Source organism: Arvicola amphibius, chromosome 6 (genome assembly GCF_903992535.2).
Source record: "Arvicola amphibius chromosome 6, mArvAmp1.2, whole genome shotgun sequence".
Taxonomy (NCBI): domain Eukaryota; kingdom Metazoa; phylum Chordata; class Mammalia; order Rodentia; family Cricetidae; genus Arvicola; species Arvicola amphibius.
This window is the reverse complement of record NC_052052.2, coordinates 35,360,540-35,388,366: the sequence shown is the minus strand read 5'-3', so window position 1 is coordinate 35,388,366 and position 27,827 is coordinate 35,360,540. Positions and strand designations below refer to the sequence as shown.

General features: G+C 41.7%; 1 protein-coding gene across 1 annotated transcript; it reads left to right on the top strand.

Annotated features, from left to right (window-relative positions):
* Positions 1 to 1,503: 1,503 nt before the first annotated feature.
* On the top strand, positions 1,504 to 26,870 carry LOC119817919 (cytochrome P450 4A12B). Its single transcript, XM_038335382.1, has 12 exons — positions 1,504 to 1,796; positions 3,136 to 3,277; positions 3,903 to 3,947; positions 4,369 to 4,496; positions 19,467 to 19,591; positions 19,947 to 20,101; positions 20,923 to 21,029; positions 21,123 to 21,313; positions 21,412 to 21,545; positions 22,435 to 22,499; positions 22,646 to 22,722; positions 25,631 to 26,870. The coding sequence occupies exons 1-12, from the start codon at positions 1,608 to 1,610 to the stop codon at positions 25,797 to 25,799; spliced, it is 1,527 nt and encodes a 508-aa protein (XP_038191310.1). The 5' UTR covers positions 1,504 to 1,607; the 3' UTR covers positions 25,800 to 26,870.
* The last annotated feature ends 957 nt before the right edge of the window (positions 26,871 to 27,827 follow it).

Below are 27,827 nucleotides of genomic sequence, written 5' to 3'. Positions count from 1 at the left end.
ATTGCTTTGAACAAAGTATGTTCAGTTCATGTTAGCAATTACAAGCCCGAGTCTGAAGAACTCAAGAAGGAAAATAACCTCAAAACTCAAAATATTGATGGGATTAAGGTATACATAGCTGCATGGGTTTTGACAGAGAGCATAATTCAGGGAAGGAAGAAAACAACGATCAAATGTAGGGCATTGAAGAATGTGTCTTAGGAAAAAGAATTTGAGTGTGTGAAGAAGCAGGTCAAGTTGCCGTCTCAGGAGAGATGGCTTCCTTAGGATTCTTCCTGAAATGTCTCTTGCTTTTGAACTTTTCTTGTTGACCTTAGAGAATCGTGGAAAACTGAGAGTGAAGGTTCTGCATTTGAACATATCCGTTCTGTGCTCTGCCGACTTCATTGGTCCCTTCCCATGGGCGATTTCCTGTTCATCCTTTAGGGCACTATATTCTGTTTTAGTTTTCCCTTCTGTAGTAGACATTTGTGGTGGTTTAAGTGGCAAATGTCCCCCATTGGTTCAGACGTTTGAAAACATGGTCTGTACCTGATGGTGCAGTTTGGGTGATGAAACCTTGCTGGAGACATTTATCATTAGTAGTGGCCTTTGGGAAATTAGAGCCTCAGCCCACTTCCAATTCTCCCTCTCTCTGTTTTCTGCTCGTACTGAAGACATGAATTCTTAGCTTCTTGCTCTAGCCAACTGTCGTGATAGATGCATATTCCTCTGGAACCATAAGTCCAAATGAGTCCTCATTCTATAAGTTGCCTTGATCACTATGCTTTATCTCAACAGCAAGAAAGTAGTTAACACAATGCTTCTTCCTTTGATACAGCCCTTTCAAATTTTATTGCATGAATACTGTCTTCTGCCATTGATCACAAGAATGTCAGTTCAATAAATATTTGTGAAATGTGTTTAATGATGGGAAAACAGTGTATCTTATTATAGATCTAGAAAGGTATCAAGATCTCACATTGTAAACGAAGATGCTGAGCTCAGAGAGGTTACATTGCTGGCTGTATATGTAATGAGGCTGACCTCGGTCTTAAACATCCTGAATCTAAGTGCAATACACCATTCACCAGCTGTCACTGTGGGTCACTGGACTCCATTCAGTCACTGGATGGTGACTGCCATGAGATCAGAGATCTATTTCAGAGGATGCTGGCACAGACAGTTCTGACATCCATTAGGAAACCCTACAGCATACTTTCAATGTCTTTTCCCCATGTAACCCCTCAATTCACCTTTTTGTCATAATTTTCCATTCCTAAAATCTTGGAAATAGCACAAATAGCCTCTTCTAATGAACGTTTGGTAAACTAAGCCATGAACTTAGTTTGAAGGCAGCCTTCACTGGCTCTTTCTGTAGCTCTTTCACAAATTCTTGTAAGCTATGTGGAAAAAGGGACATTTAACCACTGTCACTTGATATGTCTTTCATGTCACTGCTTCCCTAAGTAAGTTGTTCAGGTTGATCAACTCTGATATTGAAACCAAGCTCTGCTCACACCCATCTCCCTCCCACAGTAGGTGGGGGCAGTCTTCCTGGAGCTTGTGGACAGGAGGGTGCTCAGTGAAAGTGAGGGACAGTCAGTGATCCAGAAGCCATTTGCACCATGAGTGTCTCTGCGCTGAGCCCCACCAGATTCCCAGGCAGCATTTCTGGCTTCCTGCAAGTGGCCTCTGTCCTCAGCCTGCTCCTGCTGCTCTTCAAGGTGATCCAGTTCTATGTGCACAGGCAATGGCTACTCAGAGCTACCCAGCAGTTCCCATCCCCATCTGCCCACTGGTTCTTTGGGCACAAGGTATGAAGGAAAGGGAAGGATGGGTGGGGGTCTCAGAGAATAGCCATCAACTTTACAGAATAGAGTTTGCTATAAAAACAAGCACAGGTCCTTTATGGGTCACTCTGCTCATAATAGGACACATCTCAGGTTGTGCTCACTTCAGCAAACAGGCTCACTGCTCAAAAGAGCCTGGTCTTAATACTGTAGACTCTGCTGGACCCTCCTTCCTTATGCAGATCTGTCATCAGTTTCAAGAGCCCTGGACTTGAGAGGTTGTAGTTTGTCCTACGTAAGCCTTTTCCTTTCCAGGCAAAGTAAATCCCACAGCCTCACCTGTTCTAAAAAAGCTGGGCTTCTTGGTGGTACCTCTGCCCCCATTTTTCTTCCTCCTCTCCTCCTAGCACAGAGTTTGTCTGAGAACATGGCTATTAGTGTGGTAGAATCTGTCATGTGCTTGGTAACAACAGGCAGGAATCATAGGAGATGCTATTGGGTGAAGCAACTGCTTATATAGATTTATCTAAGACTGAAAGAGCTGACTGGGTAGATGATTTATAGGTTTAAATCCTAAGGGTCAGGAAAGTTGTTCAGCAGATGTGAGGGTCATTGCTAGAGATACACTATTATTCAGAGTTCTTTTATTTATGGGCTCTACTTCTGCACAGCCTGTAGTGTGTGTGCTCCATGTTGCTAAGCACACTGTTCCTCAATGCCCAACCAAGGGCCTGGCACAAGTGTAGTCTTCACAAAAGGAGATTTAAAAAGCAACCTAGGAGCTGCAAGAGCCTCTGTCACCTCTGGAGGAATAGGCACAGAACTAGGTAAAAGGTCGCAGAGAGAGACACATGACAAAGGTTGCATATTGACCACATTTAAGAAGATCTAGAATATTTGGAATATGGGGCAGAGTTGAGGTTATGGGGTGAGCTTCTGGGGAATACAGCTTTATCTAACAGGACCACAGCATCTGGCTAAAGTGGGAGAGCAAAATTCTAGAAGATATCACAGGAAGGCCATCAAGCTGGGCTCTAATCCTAGGTTCTGTGGAATCATCCTCACCACATTCCTGAGGTTGTTCTGCCCTTTATTTAGGACCAAGAACTAAAATAAGAGATGATTTCTTTTTATTTTACTTTGAGGTTTTGCCTCTTGATTTTTTTTTACTTTTTATTTTTTGCAATGTGTTGCAAGGTAGCCCAGGCTGGCCTGGGACTCATTATGAGCCTATATTGGCCTCATACCAGCAGAGATCCTCTGATTTCTGCCTCCTAAGTTATGTGTTGAGATTACAAACATGAGTCACCAAGTACACGTGGTACCAAGTATTTTTAGTGATTCATTTTTCTCCTGATATCAGATCCCTGAGGACCAGGAGCTTCAAGAGATTCTAACACAGGTAAAGAATTTCCCAAGTGCCTGCCCACGGTGGTTCTGGGGGTCCAAACTGCGCTTACAGGTGTATGACCCTGACTACATGAAGGTGATTCTGGGGAGATCAGGTAAGGGTGAAACTCTATCACCATCGTGGAGCTTCCATTCTGGGCTTATATCTGGGTCTGTGAGTTACAGGAAGAAGTGACTATTCAGTTACTAATGCCTAATCAGTACTTTTCATTTTTCCTGGTCATGACCTTGCATGGCCAACAATACTTACTTAATACTTTCTTGCTACTTAGCACTACAACATTAAATAGTAGTATGAGTTCAATTTATTTACCATTTTTAACTGAATTGGGATGGCCAGTTATAAATAAAATAAATTTCATATCTATAGTGACTTGGGTTTGAATCTTCTAATTGTTCTGTTCTGTATCGTGGATGACTAAGCTATTAGCAACTGCAGTTAAATCACAAGGTTGTGTTATTCCTTGGGGTTGGGGACATAATAATTGATGTTTCTTGCTAATGCACCATCCTAATCCTGGGGATATTTAGCTTCTGGCGTAGTGAGGTTGCCTCCCTAAGTCAGACTGTCAAGGGGGATGGGAGACAGTGGGAAGTAGCATGAGGCAAACTGACAGTAGACAGTTTTCAAGATTTCATGGTGCTTTCTGGGCTTATCTCACCATCTCAGGCCACTACATCTTTCTTTGTTTCTAACTAATGCCTTAATTTCTTTTCCAGACCCCAAAACTCATGGTTCCTACAAATTTCTAGCTCCTTGGATTGGTATGTACAGTCATTTAAACACCAACTGTGGTCACTCTCCACTTGGGTTTACCAAAAACTGTATCTTGATTCATTGAGAACAATGGAGATGGGCCATTACCTTCGATATATCCCTTACTTGTAATTTCATTTCTCTTCTAACCAGACGTTAACCTCTTCCGTGTGTTGTCATGTTTCCTATTTGCCAACATTTTTAGCCTGCCATGCTTGTCTTTCTACATCCTTCCCTCACTATTTTAAATCTTTATATTGTAGCTATCATGATCACATCATAAGTGCCAGGTCAACTAGGGAAAACCTATTATTGAAAAGTAGTAGTCTTTTTTTTCATCCTCCTTTGTCTTCCTGTTCTTCGAATGTTTGTCCCTCGTCTTCTGATCCCATTGCTCATACGCTCAGTCACACAGTCATCTCTTTCCAGGCTATGGTTTGCTTTTGTTGAATGGAGAAACCTGGTTCCAGCACCGACGAATGTTGACTCCAGCCTTCCACTATGATGTCCTGAAACCTTATGTGAGAATCATGGCAGATGCTGTTCACATAATGCTGGTGAGTCTTCTCTTAATGTGTGCCTCTCTTTTTCTTGCTCCCTCTCTCCTTCACCCCTACCCTTTTCACTCTTGTGTCCACACACCCACTCATAGGACATACTCAGATTCTACTCTTTAATGTAGAAACCATCAAACACAGTCACATGGATTAACACTCAATTCATCATGTGAAATAGGTTCCTCAAAAGTCAATGCACAGAGAGGATCCAGATGGGAGGAGAGAAAAGGAGTGGAGAGGAGAGGGTAGGCGAGGAGAGGAAGAGGGAGGACAGAAGAGGAGAGGAGACGGGAAGAGAAGAAGGGGGAGGGGAGAGGAGGAGAGAGGAAAGGGAGAAGAGAAGAGAAATCATAGTGGGTACATGGCCAAGTCTAACAGTGTACTTGATGAATAGTGAATCCTGCCAGGTAACAATATGAGCTGTCCCTGGATGACCTGAGCATGGCAGCTTCAGTGACCAGGCCTATTCCCCAAGATGTCACTCTGTCCTGGGACCCAGAGCTTCTACATAGAACTAAAAGACACATGCAGTGAAATGCACTCCAGGGTCACTTTCTCACAGCTAAACTACATGTACCATCACACCCCATATGATCCTAAATTTCTGTCTTCATAGTGCTCATTGGACCTTTGATGAATGAAAAAGAGTTAAAGACCAAGGCGATCCCCATTAGGAACACATGTGCAGGCCCATGGACTTTCTTTCCCTTGACTATTTTATTATTTGAGTTTTCATTATTTCTTTCAAATTTCACTCGTCTGCCATTTTTCTTTGTTTCTATTTTATTGATTTAAGTTCCAAGTTTGATTATTTCTTGCTGCCTACTTCTTTTGTGTGTAATTTCTTCTTTTTTGCTCTAGAGCTTTCTTGTGTGCTGTTAAGTTACTAGTACATGGTCTCCAGTTTTTTACGTAGGCACTAAGTCCTGTGAACTTGCCTCTTAGAACAGCTTACACTGTGTCCCATGAGTTTGGGTATGATGTGTGTTCATTTTCATTCAATTCTAGAAAGTCTTTGATTTCTTTCTTAATTTCTGTCTTGACACAAATTTTCATTCAGTAGAAGGTTGTTCAGTTCCTGTGAATGTGTAAGCTTTCTGTTATTTCTGTTGTTGATATCCAACTTTAATGTATAGTGATCAGATAGGATTCAAGGTGTTATTTAGATTTTCTTGTATCCATTGGGACTTGCTTTGTATCTGAATATGTGACAAACTTTGGGGAAAGTTCCATGAGCTGCTGAGATGAAGGTCTATTCTTTTGTGTTTGGGTGAAATGTTCTGTAAATATCTGCTAGGTTCATTTGGTTTATAGCATCAGTTAGCTACAGAATTTCTCTGTTTAGTTTTTGTCTGGAAGACTTGTCTGTTGGCAAAGAGTCAGGTATTGACTCCCACTATCAGTGTGTAAAGGTCAATATGTGATTTAAGTTGTGGTAGTGCTTTTTTTTACATACATGAGTGCCCTTGTGTTTGGGGCACAGATGTTAAGAACTGCAGTGTCTTCTTGGTGAATTTTTCCTCTGGTTAGCATGCAGTATTCTTTTCTATATTTTCTGATTAGTTTTTGTTTGAAATTTATTTATCAGATATTAAAATGGCTACACAGGCATGTTTCTTAAGTAGATTTGCTTGGAATATCTTTTTCTAACCCTTTACCCTGAGGTGATATCTTTCTTGATGTTAAAGTTTGTTTCTTGGATGCAGCAGAAGTATGGATCCTGTTTTCACATCATTCTGTTAGTTCTTTTATTGAGGAATTCAGACTGTGATGTTGAGAAATATCAGTTACTTACAGTTTTTCATTCCTGGTGTTTGCTGCTGCTGCTCCTTCTGCTTCTGCTGCTGCTGTTGTTGTTGGTGGTGGTGGTTGTGTGTCTGTCTGTTTGTTTCCCCTTTTTGATTTTGCTGGTCTGTGATTATTTGTTCCCTGTATTTTTTGGGTGTAGTTAATTTCTTTAGGTTGGAGTTAACCTTTTAACACCTTCTGTAGGGCTGAATTTGCAGAAAAATATTGCTTAAATTTGTTTTTATCATGGAATGTCTTATTTTCTCCATCTGTGATGATTGAAAGTTTTGTTAGGTATAGTATTCTGGAATGGCATTATTGGTCTTTTCGGGTCTGTAGCACATCTGTCCAGGTTCTTCTGGTGTTTAGCATCTCCATTGAGAAGTCAGGTATTATTCTTTTTTTGTTTTTTGTTTTATTTTAAGACTAGAGAAGGAATTTTATTTATTTTTGTTACATTTTATATAGCTTTATAAACTTGTTTATTATTAAATTTAACACTTAAAGGATGTGAAATTTTCTTTAAAAAATGATGGTATACATAGTGAGAATAACCCATATCGCTAGTGAGATCCTATCAGTTACATGCTTTCTGAGTCTTTAAACCAATGTGATTTTATGAGTGTGACATATAAGCTGTATTAACAATATACTTACTTTTAATTTCTTATTCTTACTTTATTTTTAATATATTTTTATTTGATTTTTTATTACTTTATAAATAATACCAATCAAAATTTCCACTTCATCCCCTCCTCCCACTTCCCTCCTGCTCCTCCACATACTCTCCCCCTACCCTCTCTAGTCCTAAGAGAAGAGACAAGTTATCCTGCCCTGTGGGAAGTCCAAGGCCCTCGCCCCTACATCCAGGCTTAGGAAGGTATGCATCCAAATAGAATAGGATCACAAAAAGCCAGTACATGCAGCAGAGACAAATCCCAGTGCCATTATCATTGACTTCTCAGTCTGCCCCCATTGTCAGCCACATTCAGAGGGTCCAGTTTGTTTTTCTTTTCTTTTCTTTATTTTTTTTTGAGACAAGGTTTCTCTGTAGCTTTGATATCTGTCCTGGAACTAGCTCTTGTAGACCAGGCTGGCCAGTTTGATCCCATGCTCGTTCAATCACAGTCCAGCTGGAGTTGGTGAGCTCCCATTAGCTCAGGCAAACTGTCTCAGTGCATGGACCAACCCCTCGTGGTCCCAACTTCTATGCTGATATTCTCCCTCCTTCAGCTCTTCAACTGGACCTTGGGAACACAATCCAGCGCTCCAATGTGGGTCTCTGTCTCTATTTCCATCCCTCGCCAGACAAAGGTTCTATGGTGATATTCTAGATAGTCATCAGTCTGACTACGGGACAAGGCCAGTTCAGGCACCCTCTCCTCCACTGCCCGGGGTCCTAGTTGGGGTCTTCTCTGTGGACCCCTGGACACCCGTCCAGAGCCAAGCCCTTGTCAACCCCCAAATGGCCCCCTCAATTAAGATATCTCCTTCCCTTATTAGTCCTTCCTCCATCTCAAGCATCCCATTCCTCCAAACTCTCACCAACCCTCCCCTTCTCCCCTCTCTCTTCCCCTATCTCCTTACCCCCACCCCTCCCACCTCCATGCTCCAAACCTTTACCTGGAGATTTTATGTTTCCAACTTCCAGGAGGATCTATATATGTTTTCTTTGGGTTCATCTTATTACTTAGCTTCTCTAGGTTCACACACTATGGGCTCATTAGCCTTTGTTTATGGCTAGAATCCACTAATGAGTGAGTACATACCATATTCATATTTTTGGGTCTGGGTTATCTCACTCAGGATAGTGTTTTCTTTCTTTCTTTATTTTTTTTATTTTTTCCTCACTTTTTTTTATTCAAGATTTCCATCTCCTCCCCTCCTCCTTCCTCTTCCCTCCCCTCCCTTCCACCCATACCCCTACTCCACCCCTCTCCAAGACAAAGAGCCATCAGGGTTCCCTTCACTATGTTAAGTCCAAGGTCCTCCCAGCTCCCCCTAAGTCCAGGAAGGTGAGCAACCAAACTGACAAGGCTCACAGTGAGCCCGTCCATGCTGTAGAGTTCATGCTCATCGCCATTGTCCTTGGTTTCTCAGTCCTCCTCCACCGTCAGCCACATTCAGAGAGTCCGGTTTGGTCCCCTTCCATCTGTCCCATTCCAACTGGACTTGGTGGTCTCCCGTTAGATCTGTCCCACCGTCTCAATGGGTAAACGCACTCCTCATGGTCCTGACTTCCTTGCTCATGATCTCCCTCCTTTTGCTCCTCATGGGGACCTTGGGAGCTCAGTCCGGTGCTCCTATGTGGGGCTCTGTCATTTTCTCCATCCAATGCCAGGTGAAGGTTCTATGGTGATATGCAAGATATTCATGAGTATGGCAATAGGATCTGTACATTTCTGGCACCCTCTCCTCAGCTGCCCAAGGACCTAGCTGGGGGCGTCTTCCTGGACACCTGGAAACCCCTCTAGAGTCAAGTCTCTGCCAACCCTAGAATGGCTCCCTTAAGTAAGATATATAATTCCTTGTTCCCATATCCACCCTTCCTATATCCCAACCATCCTATTCCCCCAAGCTCTTCCCATCCTCCACTTCACACTTTTCTCTCCCCATCCCCCCTCCCCCATCCCACCCCACCCCCATGTTCCCATTTTTTGTCCGGCAATCTTGTCTACTTCCAGTATCCAGGAGGATAACTATATGTTTTTCTTTGAGTTCACCTTCTTATATAGCTTCTCTAGGATTTTTTACGAATTATAGGCTCGATGTCCTTTATTTATGGCTAGAACCCAATTATGAGTGAGTACATCCCATGTTCATCTTTTTGGGCCTGGGTTACCTCACTCAGGATGGTGTTTTCTATTTCCCTCCATTTGCATGCAAAATTCAAGATGTCATTGTTTTTTACCGCCGAGTAGTACTCTAATATGTATATATTCCACACTTTCTTCATCCATTCTTCCACTGAAGGGCATCTAGGTTGTTTCCAGGTTCTGGCTATTACAAATAATGCTGCTATAAACATAGCTGAACAGATGCTTTTGTAATATGATTGGGCATCTCTTGGGTAAATTCCCAAGAGTGGGATTGCTGGGTCCTGGGGTAGGTTGATTCCAAATTTCCTGAGAAACCTCCACACTGATTTCCAAAGCAGTTGCACAAGTTTGCATTCCCACCAGCAATGGATGAGTGTACCCCTTACTCCACATCCTCTCCAGCAAAGGCTATCATTGGTGTTTTTGATTTTAGCCATTCTGACAGGTGTAAGATGGTATCTCAACGTTGTTTTGATTTGCATTTCCCTGATTGCTAAGGAGGTTGAGCATGCCCTTAAGTGTCTTTTGGCCATTCGAACTTCTTCTGTTGAGAATTCTCTGTTCAGTTCAGTGCCCCATTTTTTAATTGGGTTCATTAGCATTTTAAAGTCTAGTCTCTTGAGTTCCTTATATATTTTGGAGATCAGACCTTTGTCTGTTGCGGGGTTGGTGAAGATCTTTTCCCAGTCAGTAGGCTGCCTTTTTGTCTTAGTGACAGTGTCCTTTGCTTTACAGAAGCTGCTCAGCTTCAGGAGGTCCCATTTATTCAATGTTGCCCTTAATGTCTGTGCTGCTGGGGCTATACGTAGGAAGCAGTCTCCTGTGCCCAAATGTTGTAGAGTACTTCCCACTTTCTCCTCTGACAGGTTCAGTGTGTTCAGATTGATATTGAGGTCTTTAATCCATTTGGACTTGAGTTTTGTGCATGGTGATAGACACGGATCTACTTTCATTCTTCTACAGGTTGACATCCAGTTATACCACCATTTGTTGAAGATGCTTTCTTTCTTCCATTGTGTGCTTTTAGCTCCTTTATTAAAAATCAGGTGTTCATAGGTTTGTGGGTTAAGATCTGGGTCTTCTATTCGATTCCGTTGGTCGACTTCTCTGTTTTTATGCCAATACCAAGCTGTTTTCAATACTGTAGCTCTGTAATAGAGTTTGAAGTCAGGGATGGTAATGCCTCCAGAAGTCCCTTTATTGTATAAGATTGTTTTGGCTATCCTGGGTTTCTTGTTCTTCCATATAAAGTTGATTATTGTCCTCTCAAGATCTGTGAAGAATTTTGATGGGATCTTTAAGGGGATTGCATTAAATCTATAGATTGCCTTTGGTAGTATTGCCATTTTTACTATGTTGATCCTCCCAATCCAAGAGCAAGGGAGATCCTTCCATTTTCTGGAATCCTCTTCAATTTCTTTCTTCAAAGACTTAAAGTTCTTGTCAAATAGGTCTTTCACTTCCTTGGTTAGAGTTACCCCAAGATATTTTATGCTATTTGTGGCTATCGTGAAATGTGAAGCTTCTCTGATTTCTTTCTCTGCTTCCTTATCCTTTGTATATTGGAGGGCGACTGATTTTTTGGAGTTGATCTTGTATCCTGTCACGATACTAAAGGAGTTTATCAGCTGTAGGAGTTCTTTGGTGGAGTTTTTCGGGTCGCTTATGTACACTATCATATCATCTGCAAATAACGAAAGTTTAACTTCTTCCTTTCCAATTCGAATCCCCTTGATCCCCTTGTTTTGTCTTATTGCGATTGCTAGAACTTCAAGCACTATATTGAAGTGATAAGGAGAGAGTGGACAGCCTTGTCGCATTCCTGAATTTAGTGGGATGGCCTTGAGTTTCTCTCCATTTAATTTGATGTTAGCTGTCGGCTTGCTGTAAATAGCCTTTATTATATTTAGGAATGACCCCTGTATCCCTAATCTCTCCAAGACCTTTATCATAAAGGCGTGCTGAATTTTGTCAAATGCTTTTTCTGCATCTAATGAGATGATCATATGGTTTTTATCCTTCAGTTTATTTATATGATGGATTACATTGATAGATTTTCGTATGTTGAACCAGCCCTGCATCTCTGGGATGAAGCCTACTTGATCATAGTGGATAATTTTTCTAATGTGTTCTTGGATTCTGTTTGCCAGTATTTTATTGAGAATTTTTGCATCGATGTTCATGAGTGAGATTGGCCTGTAATTCTCTTTCTTGGTTAAGTCTTTGTGTGGTTTAGGTATCAGGGTAATTGTAGCTTCATAAAAGGAATTTGGCATTGACTGTTCTGTTTCTATATTATGAAATACCTTAAGGAGTATAGGTATTAGGTCTTCTTGGAAGTTCTGGTAGAATTCTGCATTGAACCCATCAGGTCCTGGGCTCTTTTTGGTAGGGAGGTTTCTGATAACACTTTCCAATTCTTCACGACTAACAGGACTATTTAGAGCATTTAACTGGTCCTGGTTTAACTTTGGTATATGGTACTTATCTAAAAAGTGTCCATTTCTTTTACATTTTCCAATTTTGTGGCATACAGGCTTTTGTAGTAAGATCTAATGATTCTCTGAATTTCCTCTGTGTCTGTGATTATGTCCCCTTTTTCATTTCTGATCTTATTAATTTGTGTGTTCTCTCTCTGCCGTTTGATTAGTTTGGCTAGGAGTTTGTCAATCTTGTTGATTTTCTCCAAGAACCAGCTTTTTGTTTCATTGTTTCTTTGGATTGTTTTCTGTGTTTCTATTTTGTTGATTTCTGCTCTCAGTTTGATAATTTCCAGTCTTCTACTCCTCCTAGGTGAGTCTGCTTCTTTCTTTTCTAAAGCTTTCAGGTGTGCTGTTAAGTCTCCAATGTGTGCTTTCTCCGTTTTTTTAAAGTGGGCACTTAGTGCTATGAATTTTCCTCTTAGCACTGCTTTCATAGTGTCCCATAAGTTTGAGTATGTTGTGTCTTTATTTTCATTAAATTCAAGAAAGACTTTAATTTCTTTCTTTATTTCTTCCTTGACCCAGCTGTGGTTCAGTAGTTGGCTGTTCAGTTTCCATGAGTTTGTAGGCTTTCTGGGGGTAGCATTGTTGTTGAATTCTAATTTTAATCCATGGTGATCCGATAAGATGCAGGTGGTTACTAATATGTTTTTGTAACTGTGGAAGTTTGCTTTGTTACCGAGTATGTGGTCAATTTTCGAAAAGGTTCCATGAGCCGCAGAGAAGAAGGTATATTCTTTCCTGTTTGGGTGGAATGTTCTATAGATGTCTGTTAAGTCCATTTGGTTCATTGCCTCTATTAAGTCTCTTAATTCTCTGTTAGGTTTCTGTCGAATTGACCTGTCCATTGGTGAAAGAGGAGTGTTGAAGTCTCCCACTATCAGTGTGTTTGGTTTGATGGCTGTCTTGAGTTCTAGTAATGTTTCTTTTACATAAGTGGGTGCTTTTGTATTAGGGGCATAGATATTCAGGATTGAGACTTCATTCTGACAGATTTTTCCTGTAATGAGTATAAAGTGTCCCTTTCCATCTCTTCTGATTGATTTTAGTTTGAAGTCAACTTTGTTAGAAATTAGTATGGCCACACCGGCTTGTTTCTTAGGTCCATTTGCTTGATAAACCTTTTCCCAACTCTTTACTCTGAGTAGGTGTCTGTCTTTGTGGTTGAGGTGTGTTTCTTGTAAACAGCAGAATGTTGGATCCTGTTTTCATACCCAATCTCTTAGCCTGTGCCTTTTTATAGGTGAATTGAGTCCATTGATATTAAGTGATATTAATGACCAGTGGATGTTAACTCCGGTTGTCATTTTTTATTTGGTAGTAGAGATTGTGTGTTTCCTTTCTTTGAGATGTGCTGGTGAAGGGTCGCTAGATGTCTGAGTTATTTTGGGCAATGCTGGACTCCTTTGTTTGTGAATTTCCTTCTATTTCTTTCTGTAAGGCTGGATTTGTGGCTATGTATTGTTTAAATTTGTTTTTATCCTGGAATATTTTGTTTTCTCCATTTATAGTGAATGAAAGCTTGGCTGGGTATAGTAAACTGGGCTTGCATCCATGGTCTCTTAGTTTCTGCAAAACATCTATCCAGGACCTTCTGGCTTTCATGGTTTCCATAGAGAAGTCAGGTGTTAGTCTGATAGGTTTACCTTTATATGTTACTTGACCTTTTTCCTTTGCAGCTCTTAATATTCTTTCTTTATTCTGTATGTTTTGTGTTTTGATTATAATATGGCGTGGGGATTTTTTTTTGATCCAGTCTATTTGGTGTTCTGTAAGCTTCTTGAACCTTAATAGGAATATCTTTCTTTAGGTTTGGGAAGTTTTCTTCTATAGTTTTATTAAATATATTTTCTGGACCATTGAGCTGTATTTCTTCTCCTTCTTCTATGCCTATTATTCTTAGGTTTGGTCTTTTTATTGTGTCCCAGATTTCCTGAATGTTTTGTGATGAGAATTTGTTGGATTTGCTGTTTTCTTTGATCAGTGCATTTATTTTCTCTATGGTATCTTCAGAATCTGAGATTCTTTCTTCTATCTCTTGTATTCTGTTGGTTATGCTTGTTTCTGTAGTCTCTGTTCGTTTACATAGATTTTCCATATCCAGCTGGCCATCGGGTTGTGTTTTCTTCCTTACCTCCATTTCAGTTTTCAAGTCTTGCACTGTTTCCATTATCTGTTTGATTGTTTTTTCTTGGTTTCCTAGGATATCATTTACGGATTTACTCAATTCTTCAAACTTTTTGTTATTCTTCTCGTCCATTTCCTTAAGGGAGTTTTTCACCTCCTGTTTAAGGGACTCAATTACTTTCATAAAATCAATTTTTTCTACTTCTTCTTGATTAGTGCGTTCAAGTCCTCCTGTTATAAGTTCGCTGGGTTCTGGTGCTTTCATGTTGTTTTTCAAATTGTTGGAGGAATTCTTGCATTGGCGCCTGCCCATTTGTTCCTCTGAATAATCCCCTTTGGGTCTTCTTTTAGAAGTTCAATTCACCCCAATGAATTAAATTCACTCACCCCAATGAATGATGGATCCTCTGGCAGACTGTCAGGTCTCCTTGCAGGCCAAGAAGCTCGCTGACAAAGGGCCTACTTTGCAGCAGGCAGGCTAATGAAGGAGGGGACATCCCGCCAGCCTGGGTGCACTCAATTCCAGGTCCCCGGCGCCCAAACAGGCTGAGCTGTGGGATTTTGTGGCCCCAAAGACGGGAGGATGAGGTGGGGGAGGGTGGTTTCTGGGTGCAAGCTGGGAAGGGACAGGAAGAGAGAGGCAGTATCCGGGGAGAATAACCCCTGCAGGAAGAGCAGGAAGTGTGCGGGTGGTGGTGGGGGGAGTTGGGGAATGTCGGTGGTCCCTCTCAGGGCAGCTGCCGGTTCAGGCACTCACTCCTCACTCACCCCAATGAATGATGGATCCTCTGGCAGACTCTCAGGTCCCCTTGCAGGCCAAGCAGCTCCCCCAATGAATGATGGATCCTCTGGCAGACTCTCAGGTCCCCTTGCAGGCCAAGCAGCTCGCTGACAAAGGGCCTACCTTGCTGCAGGCAGCAGGCTAATGAAGGAGGGGACCTCCCACCCGCCTGGGTGCACTCAATTCCAGGTCCCAGGCGCCCAAACAGGCTGTGGGATTTTGTGGCCCCAAAGACAGGAGGATGAGGCGGGGGGGGGGGGGTTCTGGTGCAAGCTCAGGATAGTGTTTTCTACTTCTATCCATTTGCATGCGAAATTCGAGATGTCATGTAGATGTGTCACACTTTATCCATTCTTCCATTGAGGGGTATCTAGCTTGATTCCAGGTACTAGCTATTACAAATAATGCTGATATGAACATAGTTGAGCAAATGCTTTTATAGTATGATTGAGCATCTCTTGGGTATATTCCCAACAGTGGTATTGCTGGATCCTGAGGTAGGTTGACTCTCAATTTTCTGAGAAACCGCCACACTGATTTCCAAAGTGGTTGCACAAGTTTGCATTCCCACCAGCAATGGATGAGTGTTCCCCTTACTCCACATCCTCTCCAGCATAAGCTCTCATTAGTGTTTTTGATTTTAGCCATTCTAACAGGTGTAAGATGGTATCTCAAAGTTGTTTTGATTTGCATTTCCCTGATAGCTACGGAAGTTGAACATGTCCTTAAGTATCATTTGGACATTTGGAATTCTTCTATTGGGAATTCTCTGTTCAGTTCAGTACCCCATTTTTAATTGGGTTATTTAGAATTTTAATGTCTAATTTCTTTTTTTAAAAAAGATTTATTTATTTAATATGTATACAGTGTTCTGCCTGTGTGCATACCTGCACCCCAGAAGAGGGCACCAGATCTCATTACAGATGGTTGTGAGCCACCATGTGGTTGCTGGGAATTGAACTCAGGACCTCTGGAAGAACAGTCAGTGTTCTTAACCGCTGAGCCATCTCTCCAGCCCCTAATGTCTAATTTCTTTAGTTCTTTATATATTTTGGAGGTCAGACCTTTGTCTGATGTGGGGTTGGTGAAGATCTTCTCTCGTTCAGTAGGTTGCCTTTTGTCTTAATGACTGTGTCCTTTGCTTTACAGAAGCTTCTCAGTTTCAGGAGGTCCCATTTATTCACTGTTGCTCTTATTGTCTGTGCTACTGGAGTTATACATAGAAGTGGTCTCCTGTGCCCATGCATTGCAGGCTACTTCCCACTTACACTTCTATCAGGTTCAGTGTGGTTGAATTTATATTGAGGTCTTTAATCCATTTGAACTTGAGTTTTATGCATGGTAATAGATATGGATCTATTTTCATTCTTCTACATGTTGACATCCAGTTATTCCAACACCATTTGTTAAAGATGCTTTCTTTCTTCCATTGTATAATTTTAGCTTCTTTGTCAAAAATCAGGTGTTCATAGATTTATGGATTAATATCTAGGTTTTCAATTCGATTACATAGGTCAATATCTCCGTTTTTATGCCAATACCAAGCTGTTTTCATTATTGTAGCCCTGTAATAGAGTTTGATGTCAGGGATGGTAATGCCTCCAGAAGTTCCTTTATCGTATAGGATTGTTTTGGCTATCCTGGGTTTTTTGTTTTTCCATATAAAGTTGATTATTGTTCTCTCAAGGTCTGTGAAGAATTTTGTTGGGATCTTGATGGGGGTTGCATTGAATCTATAGATTGACTTTAGTAGGATTGCCATTTTTACTATGTTGATCCTCCCAATCCAAGAGCATGGGAGATATTTCCATTTTCTGGTATCCTCTTCAATTTCTTTCTTCAAAGCCTTAAAGTTCTTGTCAAATAGATCTTTCACTTCCTTGGTTAGTGTTACCCCAAGATACTTTATGCTATTTGTGGCTATTGTGAAAGGTGATGTTTCTCTGATTTTCCTCTCATCTTCTTTATCCCTTGTGTATAGGAGGGCTACTGATTTTTTTTTTTTGAGTTGATTTTGTATTGTGCCACATCACCGAAGGTAGTTATCAGTGGTAGATGTTCTCTGGTAGAGTTTTTGTGATCACTTAATACACTATTATATTATCTGCAAATAACAAAAGTTTAACATCTTCCTTTATAATTTGAATCCCCTTGATCTCCTTATGTTGTCTTATTGCTATTGCTAGAACTTCAAGCACTATGTTGAAGAGATATGGAGAGAGTGGACAGCCTTGTCTTATTCCTGATTTTAGTGGAGTGGATTTGAGTTTCTCTCCATTTAATTTGATGTTAGATGTTGGCTTGTTGTATATTGCTTTTATTATATTTAGATATAATCCTTGTATCCCTAATCTCTCAAAGACTTTTATCATAAAGGGGTATTGAATTTTGTCAAATATTTTTTGGCATTTAACGAAATGATCATTTTTTTCTTTCAATTTATTTATAAGATGGATTACATTGATAGATTTTCATATGTTGAACCAGTCCTGCATCTCTGGGATGAAGCCTACTTGATCAGAATGAATGATTCTTTGATGTGTTCTTGGTTTCGGTTTGCCAGTATTTTATTGAGAATTTTTGCATTGATGTTCATGAGTGAGATTAGTGTGTAATTCTCTTTCTTGGTTGAGTCTTTGTGTAGTTTTGGCATCAGAGTAACTGTAGCTTTATAAAAAGTGTTTGGCAATGATTCTTCTGTTTCTATTATGTGGAATACATTAAGGAATATAGATATTAGCTCTTCTTGGACGTTCTGGTAGGAGTCTGCACTAAAACCATCTGGCCCTGGGCTTTTTTTTTGGTTGGGAGGTTTTTGATGACAACTTCTATTTCTTTGTGACTTATACATCTATTTAAAATGTTCACTTGGTCTTGATTTAATTTTGGTATATGGTATTTATCTAAAAAGTTGTCCATTTCTTCTACATTTTCCAATTTTGTGGAGTACAGGCTTTTGTAGTAAGACCTAATGATTCTCTGAATTTCCTCAGTGTTTATTGTTATACCTCCTTTTTCATTTCTAATCTTGTTAATTTGACTATTCTCTCTCTGCCTTTTGATTAGTTTGGATAGGGGTTTGTCAATCTTGTTGATTTTCTCAAAGAACTAGCTCTTTGTTTCATTTATTCTTTGGATTGTTTTCTGTGTTTCTATTTTGTTGATTTCTGCCCTCAGTTTGATTATTTCCAGTCTTCTACTCCTCCTGGGTGAGTCTGCTTCTTTTTTTTCTAGAGCTTTCAGGTGTGCTGTGTCTCTAAAGTGAGCTTTCTCTCTCTCTTTTTTTAATGTGAGCACTTAATGCTATGAACTTTCCTCTTAGCACTGCTTTCATGGTGTCCCATAGGTTTGGGTATGGTGTGTCTTCATTTTCATTGAATTCAAGGAAGACTTTAAATTTCTTTCTTTATTTCTTCCTTGACCCAGGGGTGGTTCAGTAGTTGATTCTTCAGTTTCCATGAGTTTGTAGGCTTTCTGGGGGTGGTATTGTTGTTAAGTTCTAATTTAACTCCATGGTGATCTGATAGGACACAGGTGGCTACTCCATTTATTGTATCTGTGGATGTTTACTTTGTTACCAAGTATGTAATCAATTTTTGAGAAGGTTCCATGAGACGCTGAGAAGAAGGTATATTCTTTCCTGGTTGGGTGGAATGTTCTATAGATGTCTGTTAAGTCCATTTGATTCACTACATCTGTTAGTTCTCTTATTTTTCTGTTAAGTTTCTTTCTGGTTGATCTGTCCATTGGTGAGAGAGGAGTGTTAAAATCTCCTACTATTAGTGTGTGGGGTTTGATGTGTGATTTCAGTTTTAGTAATGTGTCTTTTACATATGTGGGTGCTTTTATATTAGGGGCATAGATATTCAGGATTGAGACTTCATCTTGATGAATTGTTCCTGGCATGAGTTCTCCATCTCTTCTGATTGATTTTAGTTTGAAATCAATTTATTTAGATATTAGGATAGCCACAACCTGCTTGTTTTTTAGGTCTGTTTGTTTGGAAAATATTTTCCCAACCCTTTACTCTGAGGTAGTGTCTGTCTTTGAGGTTGAGATGTGTTCCTTGTAGACAATAGAATGCTGGATCCTGTTTTTGTATCCATTCTCTTAACCTGTGCCTTTTTATAGGTGAATTGAGTTCATTGATATTAAGCAATATTAATGACCAATGGTTTTTTAACTCCGGTTACTTTTGGTGGTAGTGTTTTGTTCCTTAGTTTCTGTTTCCTCTGTGGGTCTTAGAAGTATGTGGTGGTTGTGTTTTGCCTATAAGAAAATCTTCCAGGTCCTGATAGGTGTGGGCACTGGGGGTTCCAGGTAAAATCTGTTTCTGAGTATTGGGACATAGTAATGATGTTTGAGCTGGGGATGATGGAGGAGTTTCACAAGAGGGAAGTAAGCAGATGTTCTACCAGGATCTTCTTAGTCTCCTGGGAATGAGGATGGAGAGTGAGGAGAGGCCATAGCAGTATGATACTTAAGAGTTGGTCATGAGATTAAGTGACTGGACTTGGAGGAATGGAGGGAGGAGTGAAGATCTGAGCTTGCATCCCTACTTGCATCCCTGGTTAGAGTGGCCAGTGGGTTCCCACATAGTTGGGGGCTAGGATAAAGCTGGAGTTGGGGGAGGGAGTTTAGGAGGGGAAATCGATGGGAGTCACTGGTTCTGGGGGCAGAGGGAAAGGGGGGGCTGCAGGAGGTGTTCTATTACAGAGCTAGGGGGTTAATTTGGAGGAGCAGAAGCAGAGTAAAGGTCTGTAATTAGCCTACCTGCTTCCCTGTTAGAGTGTCCTGTGAGTTTCCTTGGTGTATTTTAATCCAACCAAGTTGACAATGGAAATCAGCCATCTGGTACCACAGCTGGTACAGGGAGTCAGAAAATTGTATCTAGAGATGCAGGGAATGAGTCTAATCTAGGTAGCACCAGCCTTCTTGGACACTTGGGGTCAGGACTCTACTTCCACTATAGGATAAATGGGAACAGATTGTTGACCAGGATTCCACCCTGGAGATCTTCCAACACATCTCCTTGATGACCTTGGACACCATCATGAAGTGTGCCTTCAGTCACGAAGGCAGTGTCCAGTTGGATGGGTAAGTAACATCCCTGAACTCTAGGGTCTTTGGTCTTGCCAACTAATGTGGCTTTCCCTGAGAGGCAGATGGAACATATTAGATACCAGCATCCATAAAACACAAGATCTTTCCTTATACAGCAAGAAATTAGGCCATGCTCTAACTCTAGATTAGGCACTACCCTGCCTCAGATGTACCATTAATTCCCAGACAGGTGGAAGCCTGAATGCCCATGCCATCTTCTAAAGACATGGTGGTTACAAGGGTATAAGAGAAATAACATGAGTCCTAGTGTTATCCCTGTCCAAATCAAAGGATTTACCAACCTGTCTCTGGGTCATATCAACTTATTGTTACTGTGTTGTGTTCACAGAAAATACCAGCCCTACATCCAAGCAGTTGAGGACCTGAACAATCTCTTTTATTTCCGTGTGAGGAACATCCTTCACCAGAATGACACCGTCTACAGTCTGTCCTCTAATGGCCGCCAGGCCATCAGTGCCTCCCGACTTGCCCATGATCATACAGGTCCTGTTTGTTTCTTTTCTCTCCCTTCTTTTGCCAGGCTCAGCTTAAAGAGGCTAATTATGATCTTTGAGACAGGATAAGGTCCTTTGGTCTTCTGAAGGATGTAAGATGAACTTATGTTGGATACTTTCCTAGAACAAGGAAGCCAAGATGTAGGTTGCTAAATGATATGTGGTGGTTATCCGGGGCATCACATTGGTTATATTTAATGAAATCCATCTAAGCAGCATTAAAAAAATATCTTCTCCAGTTGTTATCCCAAGGGGGCAACTTGATATCTGTCAGATGTTGCTGTGGAACAATGGTTTTACCCTGTAAAGATTTGTTTTTTGTACTTGTTTAATAAACACTGATTGGCCAGTAGCCAAACAGGAAGTATAGGCAGGGTGACCAGGTAGGAGGTAGAGGTGAGGCAACGAGAACAGGAGAATTCTGGGAAGAGGAAAACACAGTCTGCAGTCATGACCCAGCCACAGAGAAAGCAAGATGTGACTGCCTTGCTGAAAACCAAGCCATGTGGCTAACACAGACAAGAATTATGGGATAAAATAAGTTATAAGAGTTAATAAGAAGACTGAGATAATAGGCCAATCAGTTTATAATTGATGTAGACCTCTGTGTGATTTTTTGGGAATGAACAACTGTAGGACCTGGTGCAACAGAAACCTCTGTCAACAAGATGTGCTAGACTCTAACACCTTAGCCAACCCTCGACCATAGACACGTTGGCCTCTGGAATAAGTAGAGATTGAGACAGAGGTGCCTGGACTTCTTGGGAACTGTGTTCTCATTTCTGTCTGGTAACTACTGTCCTTGAATAGATCAAGTGATCAAATCAAGGAAGGCTCAGCTTCAAGATGAGGGAGAGCTGGAAAAGGCTAAGAAGAAAAGGCGACTGGATTTTCTGGACATCCTCCTGTTTGCCAGAGTGAGTATGTGAAACCCGAGGAGAGGCTTGAGACCTGACCTAAATCACAGAGTGGCCACCAAACATTACTCTCTTATCTGTGGTCTTCTCCAGATGGAAAACAGAAGCAGCTTATCTGATAAGGACCTGCGTGCTGAAGTGGACACGTTCATGTTTGAAGGCCATGACACCACAGCCAGTGGTATCTCGTGGATCCTCTATGCTCTGGCTGCACACCCTGAACACCAGCAGAGATGCAGGGATGAGCTGCAGAGTCTTCTAGGATCTGGAGCTTCTATCACCTGGTAAGTGGGAGCTCATGATAGAAGAGATTCCTGTCTTCCAGTAATGGGGAGCTCCTGCTCAACCCAGCTCTGTGTGATTCAGATGGGACTCATTTCAGGGATCACCTTGACCAAATGCCCTACACTACCATGTGCATCAAGGAGGCCCTGAGGCTCTACCCACCTGTCCCAGCTGTAAGCAGAGATCTCAGCACACCTGTCACCTTCCCAGATGGACGCTCCTTACCCAAAGGTATGAATTCCCCAGATAAATTCAGACGAGGCAAAGAAGAATGGGATTTCCTTGTGTCTTTAGAAGTTCTGAACTAGCAAAGTCTCTAATGGCTCTCCCATTCCCTATCAGGAGTTGTGAAGGGATTTTACTTTAAGTTAGAATGTAGTGTGTGAATTGGTTTTCATGCAGTTAAAATTCAGCAAAATCTCAGTAAAAAAAGCCAACTTTTATTTGAATTTCAGCCTTTAGGTACTAATTGTTAAATTATTATTTGATGTATAAGAGAATTAGGTAAGTGTTGGGAAAATGTGTTTCTTTCTATGGGTGGAGGAAAATGAGAAAGTTCAGGCACTCCCAAATCATGGATAGATTGTGGTCTAATGTCTGAGGATACCTCAAGCTGATAGAAGAGTTCAGCTGATCACCAGATCACCAGATCTTAGTCCAACATCATGGTGGAAAAAGTACATGGATCAGTAATCATTGGTATGATTTCCCTGTATGCCACACTGAAGCTGTGTGAACAAGAAAGGCTAATCAGTCTGGCTGATACTCCATAACCTCATCTGGAAAAAAGGAGAATACAATAGTGCATTTTTGGAAGTCGCTTGTGACTGTTGAATGCGGCGAAGGCCCATGGAAGACATTTGATGAAAGAGAGTTATTATTTCACTTCATATAATAGTGATTCTCAAAGTCTTTCTTGTTCTCACACCTAGGTGCATGGCTTTTGGTAACTAACCTGTGCTCAGTGCTTTCCAAGCCCATCCTACTTCCCTCTGGTCAAAATGATGGTTTCTAGTATGTGGGCCATTTCCGTGTGCATGTTCTCTGCTGAATAAGGGAGTAAGTGCCCTACCTACCCCATTGGCATAACCAGTCTCTCTTTGTACTACTCACCCCACAGGTATCTCAGTCTTGCTCTCCTTGTATGGCCTTCATCACAACCCAACTGTCTGGCCAAACCCAGAGGTATCAGGGCAATGGGAAAATGTCAGGGGAAGGTATCTCAGGACCAAGACTTAGCCCTACTCTAACTTTTGGATATTTGGTTTCCTTATGAGTTGAAAGCAGAAGTGTGAGTCTTACTTGCCCTGGCTCTGGTATTCTCACTGCAGGTGTTTGACCCCTCTCGATTTGCACCAGATTCTTCTCGACACAGTCACTCATTCCTGCCCTTCTCAGGTGGAGCAAGGTGAGGTGTCCACTGTGTGTAATGAGTGGAGAAAAGTGTAGTTTCCGGGTATATATCTAGTGTTTATGATTCCCTGTGCTCCTATATGACATCTTCAGGTGTTTGTGGGTGGGATGCACTTTTTTGTAAAGAGTTGGTATTTCAGGAGGCAACATGGGTTTTTTGGCAGACTACTTTCCCCCAAAGCCATATAAATTTGTGTCAGTGCGTATTTTAAACTTCAATATATGTTGAAATTTTCACCATTTCTAGAATATGAATCTTCATACTTTGTTTTCCCATATAATCTTACCCCAGGCAGTTGTTTTTCTCATCTGTCAGATATCTTAAAGGATAAATGTATGTTCCATCATTCTCCGCTCATCCTACCACTTTGTTTAATTCACCAATCAGTCACAAAAATGAGTATAAAAATATTTTTATGTTTTTAGATTTATGTTGAAGCTATGTTAGGAAAAGTACAGAGCCCACTGTGGTAGGATGAACACCAATGAATTTTCCCCTACACAATTCTGATTTCTAATTCAACAAAAATTTCACTGCATATTAATATGTATAGCTTCCCAAATGAGCAAAATTTGGAGAAGGATTTTACACTGTAGAGTGGTGATCCACTTAGCCAGTTTTGAAAAATGGGGAGAGTACCTTAGACATGCCCTAGCTATAACACTAACAAACATTTGTAGTAAGAACAGCGGGCTACGTTCCTGCCGCCCAGCTCCTGGCCACCTGGCTGGCTTATGCCCCGAAGTAACAACATACAAATTGTATTCATTTAAACACTGCTTGGCCCATTAGCTCTAGCCTCTTACTGGCTAACTCTTACATCTTGATTAACCCATTTTTCTGATCTATTTTAGCCATGTGGCTCAGTACCTTTTTCAGTGAGGCAGATCACATCCTGCTGCTTCGGTCGTCTGGGCAGGAGTGAGAGTAATCAGCTTCCTCCTTCCCAGAATTCTCCTGTTCTCATTACATCATTTCTACTTCCTGTCTGGTTTTCCCATCTTTACCTCTTGCCTGGCCAATCATCGTTTATTTAAAACATGATTGGCAGATTACAGACAATTCTCCCACACCAAACATTCCTCAAATAGCTGTTGAGTTCAGAAGTTCTAGTTCAGAGAGCTTCTGTGGAAATGAATAAAGGCTGGAGGACTAATCTTCTTGTGGAATGTGTGTTGTCAAGGAAGTAATGAAGAGAAGAAGGGCTTCTCTGTAGCTACAGTTCTGTGACTTCTGCCATGCTGAATTAATTGTCACAGAACAGGCATATTGTTTATCTAGAATGAGTCTAGGGGTGAACACTTCCTCTTAGGGATTAATGATGAGGTCATTGATGGATAGGGAAGTATCAGGTAGCTCAATCACTATATAAAATATTTACCTTTTGTATATTCTAATGCATTTTATTTTTTTAATTAGCTAATTTTCACACTTGCATTTATTAAAGTTATTTTTTTCTGTGCCAAGTCCTCTGCTGTGACAGAAACACAGAGACATAGGGTTCTGCCTCTGGCTCATCAAGAGCAAAAAGCTGGTCTACAGAATCTGCCACCTTGTGTGAAACAGACACATCTTTCTTCTTTGATACTTTACTTACTGAGAAGTTAATAGAATGATCCACATTTCTGACACTGTCCTAGGCCCTGGACTATGCTGTGACGCCAATAAAGCACCAATGGAGCTTTGAGTGTCCAAGAAAGAAACAACAGGCTTAAAGATAGGGGCTAGCTGCTCATTGTTCTGAGCCTTGAGCATGTGAAAGGAAAGGGAGAGAGAGACAGACAGACAGACAGACAGAGAGAGAGAGAGAGAGAGAGAGAGAGAGAGAGAGAGAGAGAGAGAGAGAGAGAGAGAGAAACATTCTCCTTGGTCTCTACAACATTTATTGAGACAGAAAGTAGGAGCTGAACAGGTAAGAGTTAGGGAGCCAGCCACTCACAGGGTATAGGGTATGGTTGCATTTGAGACATCTAGACACTATGCTACCAAATTTTAAAAATTAAATCCTTCTCATTTTAACTGTTTGGATAGAAACATGCTATACATTTTCCCCCACTCCATTTCCCCCATCTCCCCTCCCTCCCATCCTACCTACCCACCATCCTCCCTGCTTCCAAATTGAAAGGATGGGAGGGTCAATATGAAGAGAAGGGACAGGGGTACCAGTGAAGTCTGGGACAGGAAACTGAAGGCAGCACGCGGGGCCAACCCTGGAATAGAACTCAAGGGCTGCAGCTGCTACTGACTGAAGAGGAGTTGGGATCCTGACCAATAAGTGGGAGGTGGATAGGCAGGAGCTTGAGGATCCCCAACCCAGTATGTTCTACAAGAACTTCTCTGCTAGCATCTGATTCCACATCAGGGTCACTGAGACTTTCCCCCTAGACAGTGATTTCTACCAGTGTCATCCATCACTCCATGTGTTGCCCTGACCAATGGAATCCACACTGGGGGGTCAGAAACTCTTAATGTGGGAGTCAGGTAGCCAAAGACTAGCTGATTCCTTGCCTCTCAAAGCAGGCTTAGAGTCAGTCTCAGCAAAGAGGGCTATTTGTAAAAGATTAAGACAGCAGAATCAGCTGGGCAGTGGTGGCACACGCCTTTAATCCTAGCACTCAGGTGTTCAAGGATAGACTGATCTACAAAAGGTAGTTCCAGGACAGGCCCCAAAGCTACAGAGAAACTCTGTCTCAAAAAACTAAAACCAAAACAAAAACCAAAACAACAAAAAAAAAAGACAGCAAGTATCAGGGTCCAGTGACCCGTAAGGAAAGGGATCGGGCTGAATCCCATGGAAGAGTGCCCCGAATGCCAAGTTCTATGCCAGGACACAAAGGACAATGCCTATGCAGCTCAGAACAGGACCTGAGGCCTCTTATTTTATTGTCCCTTTCTGACCCAGGAACTGCATTGGGAAACAGTTTGCCATGAATGAGCTGAAGGTGGTCGTGGCCCTGACTCTGCTCCGCTTTGAGCTGCTGCCAGATCCCACCAGGATCCCAGTCCCCATACCGAGAATTGTGTTGAAGTCCAAGAATGGGATTCATCTATGTCTCAAAAAGCTCCAATAATCCTCTCAGGACAAGGACAGCTCCAATGGCATGCTGCCTGCCATCTTGGCTTCCTGTCACTCACTCTTGTCCCAGCCCATCTGCTCACATCCTTTCTTTCTTCCCTCCTTGTTCATCTCCTTCTGTGTGTTTCCTGTCATCTTGTCTGCCAGTCTTTCTTCCTCACCTTCTTCCAGGATCACTACCTGCTTTTCTCTCTACCTGTCCCCTACATGAATGCATGTCTGATCTTCCACCTTAAAAATCTCGCTGACTTCCACCCTGCCTGCTCTTCTGGGTCTTTCATTCTTTTCTGCTGCTTGTCTGTCCTTGAATGCGCTTTATACTGATGCTGTAAGTGATTGCAACAGAAGCAAGTGCTCTTCTGGTTCTAAATACCAGACATTTTACATAATTTAACTGGGGTGAAGCTAAGATAACTGCAGGGCCATGCTAGCCCCTTGGCTATTGCTGCGTCTCTTCTTTTTCCCTTTCCATAATCCAGAGCTGCCTTCCTGGGTTTTAAAAGCCCTCCTAAGTGTTAAAACCAAACACCATCTTTAAGCATCCCTGCTTCTGTCTCCAGATCATCTCTCCATCTTTCCGAGGTGTATGCTCACTTTGTGCCTGAAATGGAAATATTTGCTGTGCTCGCAGTTCTACCAAGATCAGGACATGCCTGTCAGAAGAGCCATTGTTTAACCAACCTAATATAGTTCTTCCCTGACTGTCACCTCATATATCCTTCTAAATCTTTCCTTCAGAGTCTCCATCTACCCGCTTATTTTTAAAGCAAGCTGAGCCATCTTCTCTCTTCCCTGCAATAAAGTTCACAAGGTGGCATGTTGTTCCTATCCTCTTTGGAGGAAAGGGAGGGAAAAGAGAGAAACTAAATGGGAGAGTGTTGTAGGAAATCCTACAGCCGGTAGCCTTTACGTTACCTGCCCACTTGGACGTGTATACTATTGATGCCTACTTAAAGTCCGCCTGGTCTCTTTTCTGGATGCGGGATTTGGTTGCAGTTCTCCATTCCAGCAGAGGGTAATGGTTTGTGAGTCTACTCCTAAATAAATAAGCCTCTATTATTCTCAATTCTGAGCTACTGTGGGATTTCTTTTAAGCGTCCATCTTCAGGAGAGAGACATTAGGAGGTGATAGGTCCCTTTTGAGGCCAGGGAAGGAGGTGACATCTGCTTCCTGATATTATGGATCCTCTCTAGACTGTCAAAAGACGGATCCCACATACTCCAGGAAGCATCACCTATTTGACATCTGATACCTACACTTGCTCAACTGTAAGGTTCTCATGTGACTGAGCTTAGACAATGGGCTCTTGTCTGTGAGCTCAGAGGAAGAAACACATCTCCTGTGAAAAAATAACCAGGCCTCCGGGCTATTAAAGGATTAATATCAGTCACTAATCAGCCTCCCATTTGATTCTTCAGAAGAGCACCAAGGCAGAGCCTGATTTGACCCGAGCAAGAAAGGATTGAGGTTTGGTTAGTAGGTGAGCCTTTGGAACCTTGCTCTTCAGAATACTAAAGCAGTGTAGCTTAGCCATGGTGTCTGCCAGTTTGTCTCACACTAGGGTTAGTCTGTTCTTCAGAAGGCTTGGGCAGTGGACAGCTGCCCAATGAGGGATGAAAAGAGTTCAAGTGGGAAAATAGGCCTTGCTAGTGGGAGAAACCGAAGCAGATCCTCCCACACAGGACTCCTTGGTGACCCTCTGCCTCCCTCTCTGGCAACCCTGAAGGAGAGAGAACCTCACCAATCCTGCTCACATCTGATTACTGCCTGAGTGTTGTTGCTCATGACCCTGGGGACTGTTGCCTACACACATTACCCATACACTTGCATTAAGTTCGCTGGGATGCTGTCTCTGCCTCTAATACCTCATTTGAACTTGAACTTGCTTCTCTTGTTTCTTGTAAACACGTTTCTTGCTTTTCCAAACCATTTCTAGATCAAAACCCTGGATGCCATAGGCAGAACCCCCTGAGGCCCTCTGCTTGGGATGGGACGTCATTTTTTGTTCCCTGAGTGGGGTTC

Bases quoted from the DNA above. Each gene is read 5' to 3' on its own strand.
- LOC119817919 (XM_038335382.1), top strand. From the start codon at position 1,608: ATGAGTGTCTCTGCGCTGAGCCCCACCAGATTCCCAGGCAGCATTTCT. The intron at 3,948-4,368 runs GTATGTACAGTC...ATCTCTTTCCAG, and splicing joins ATTTCTAGCTCCTTGGATTG to GCTATGGTTTGCTTTTGTTG. The intron at 20,102-20,922 runs GTCCTGTTTGTT...GTCCTTGAATAG, and splicing joins ACTTGCCCATGATCATACAG to ATCAAGTGATCAAATCAAGG.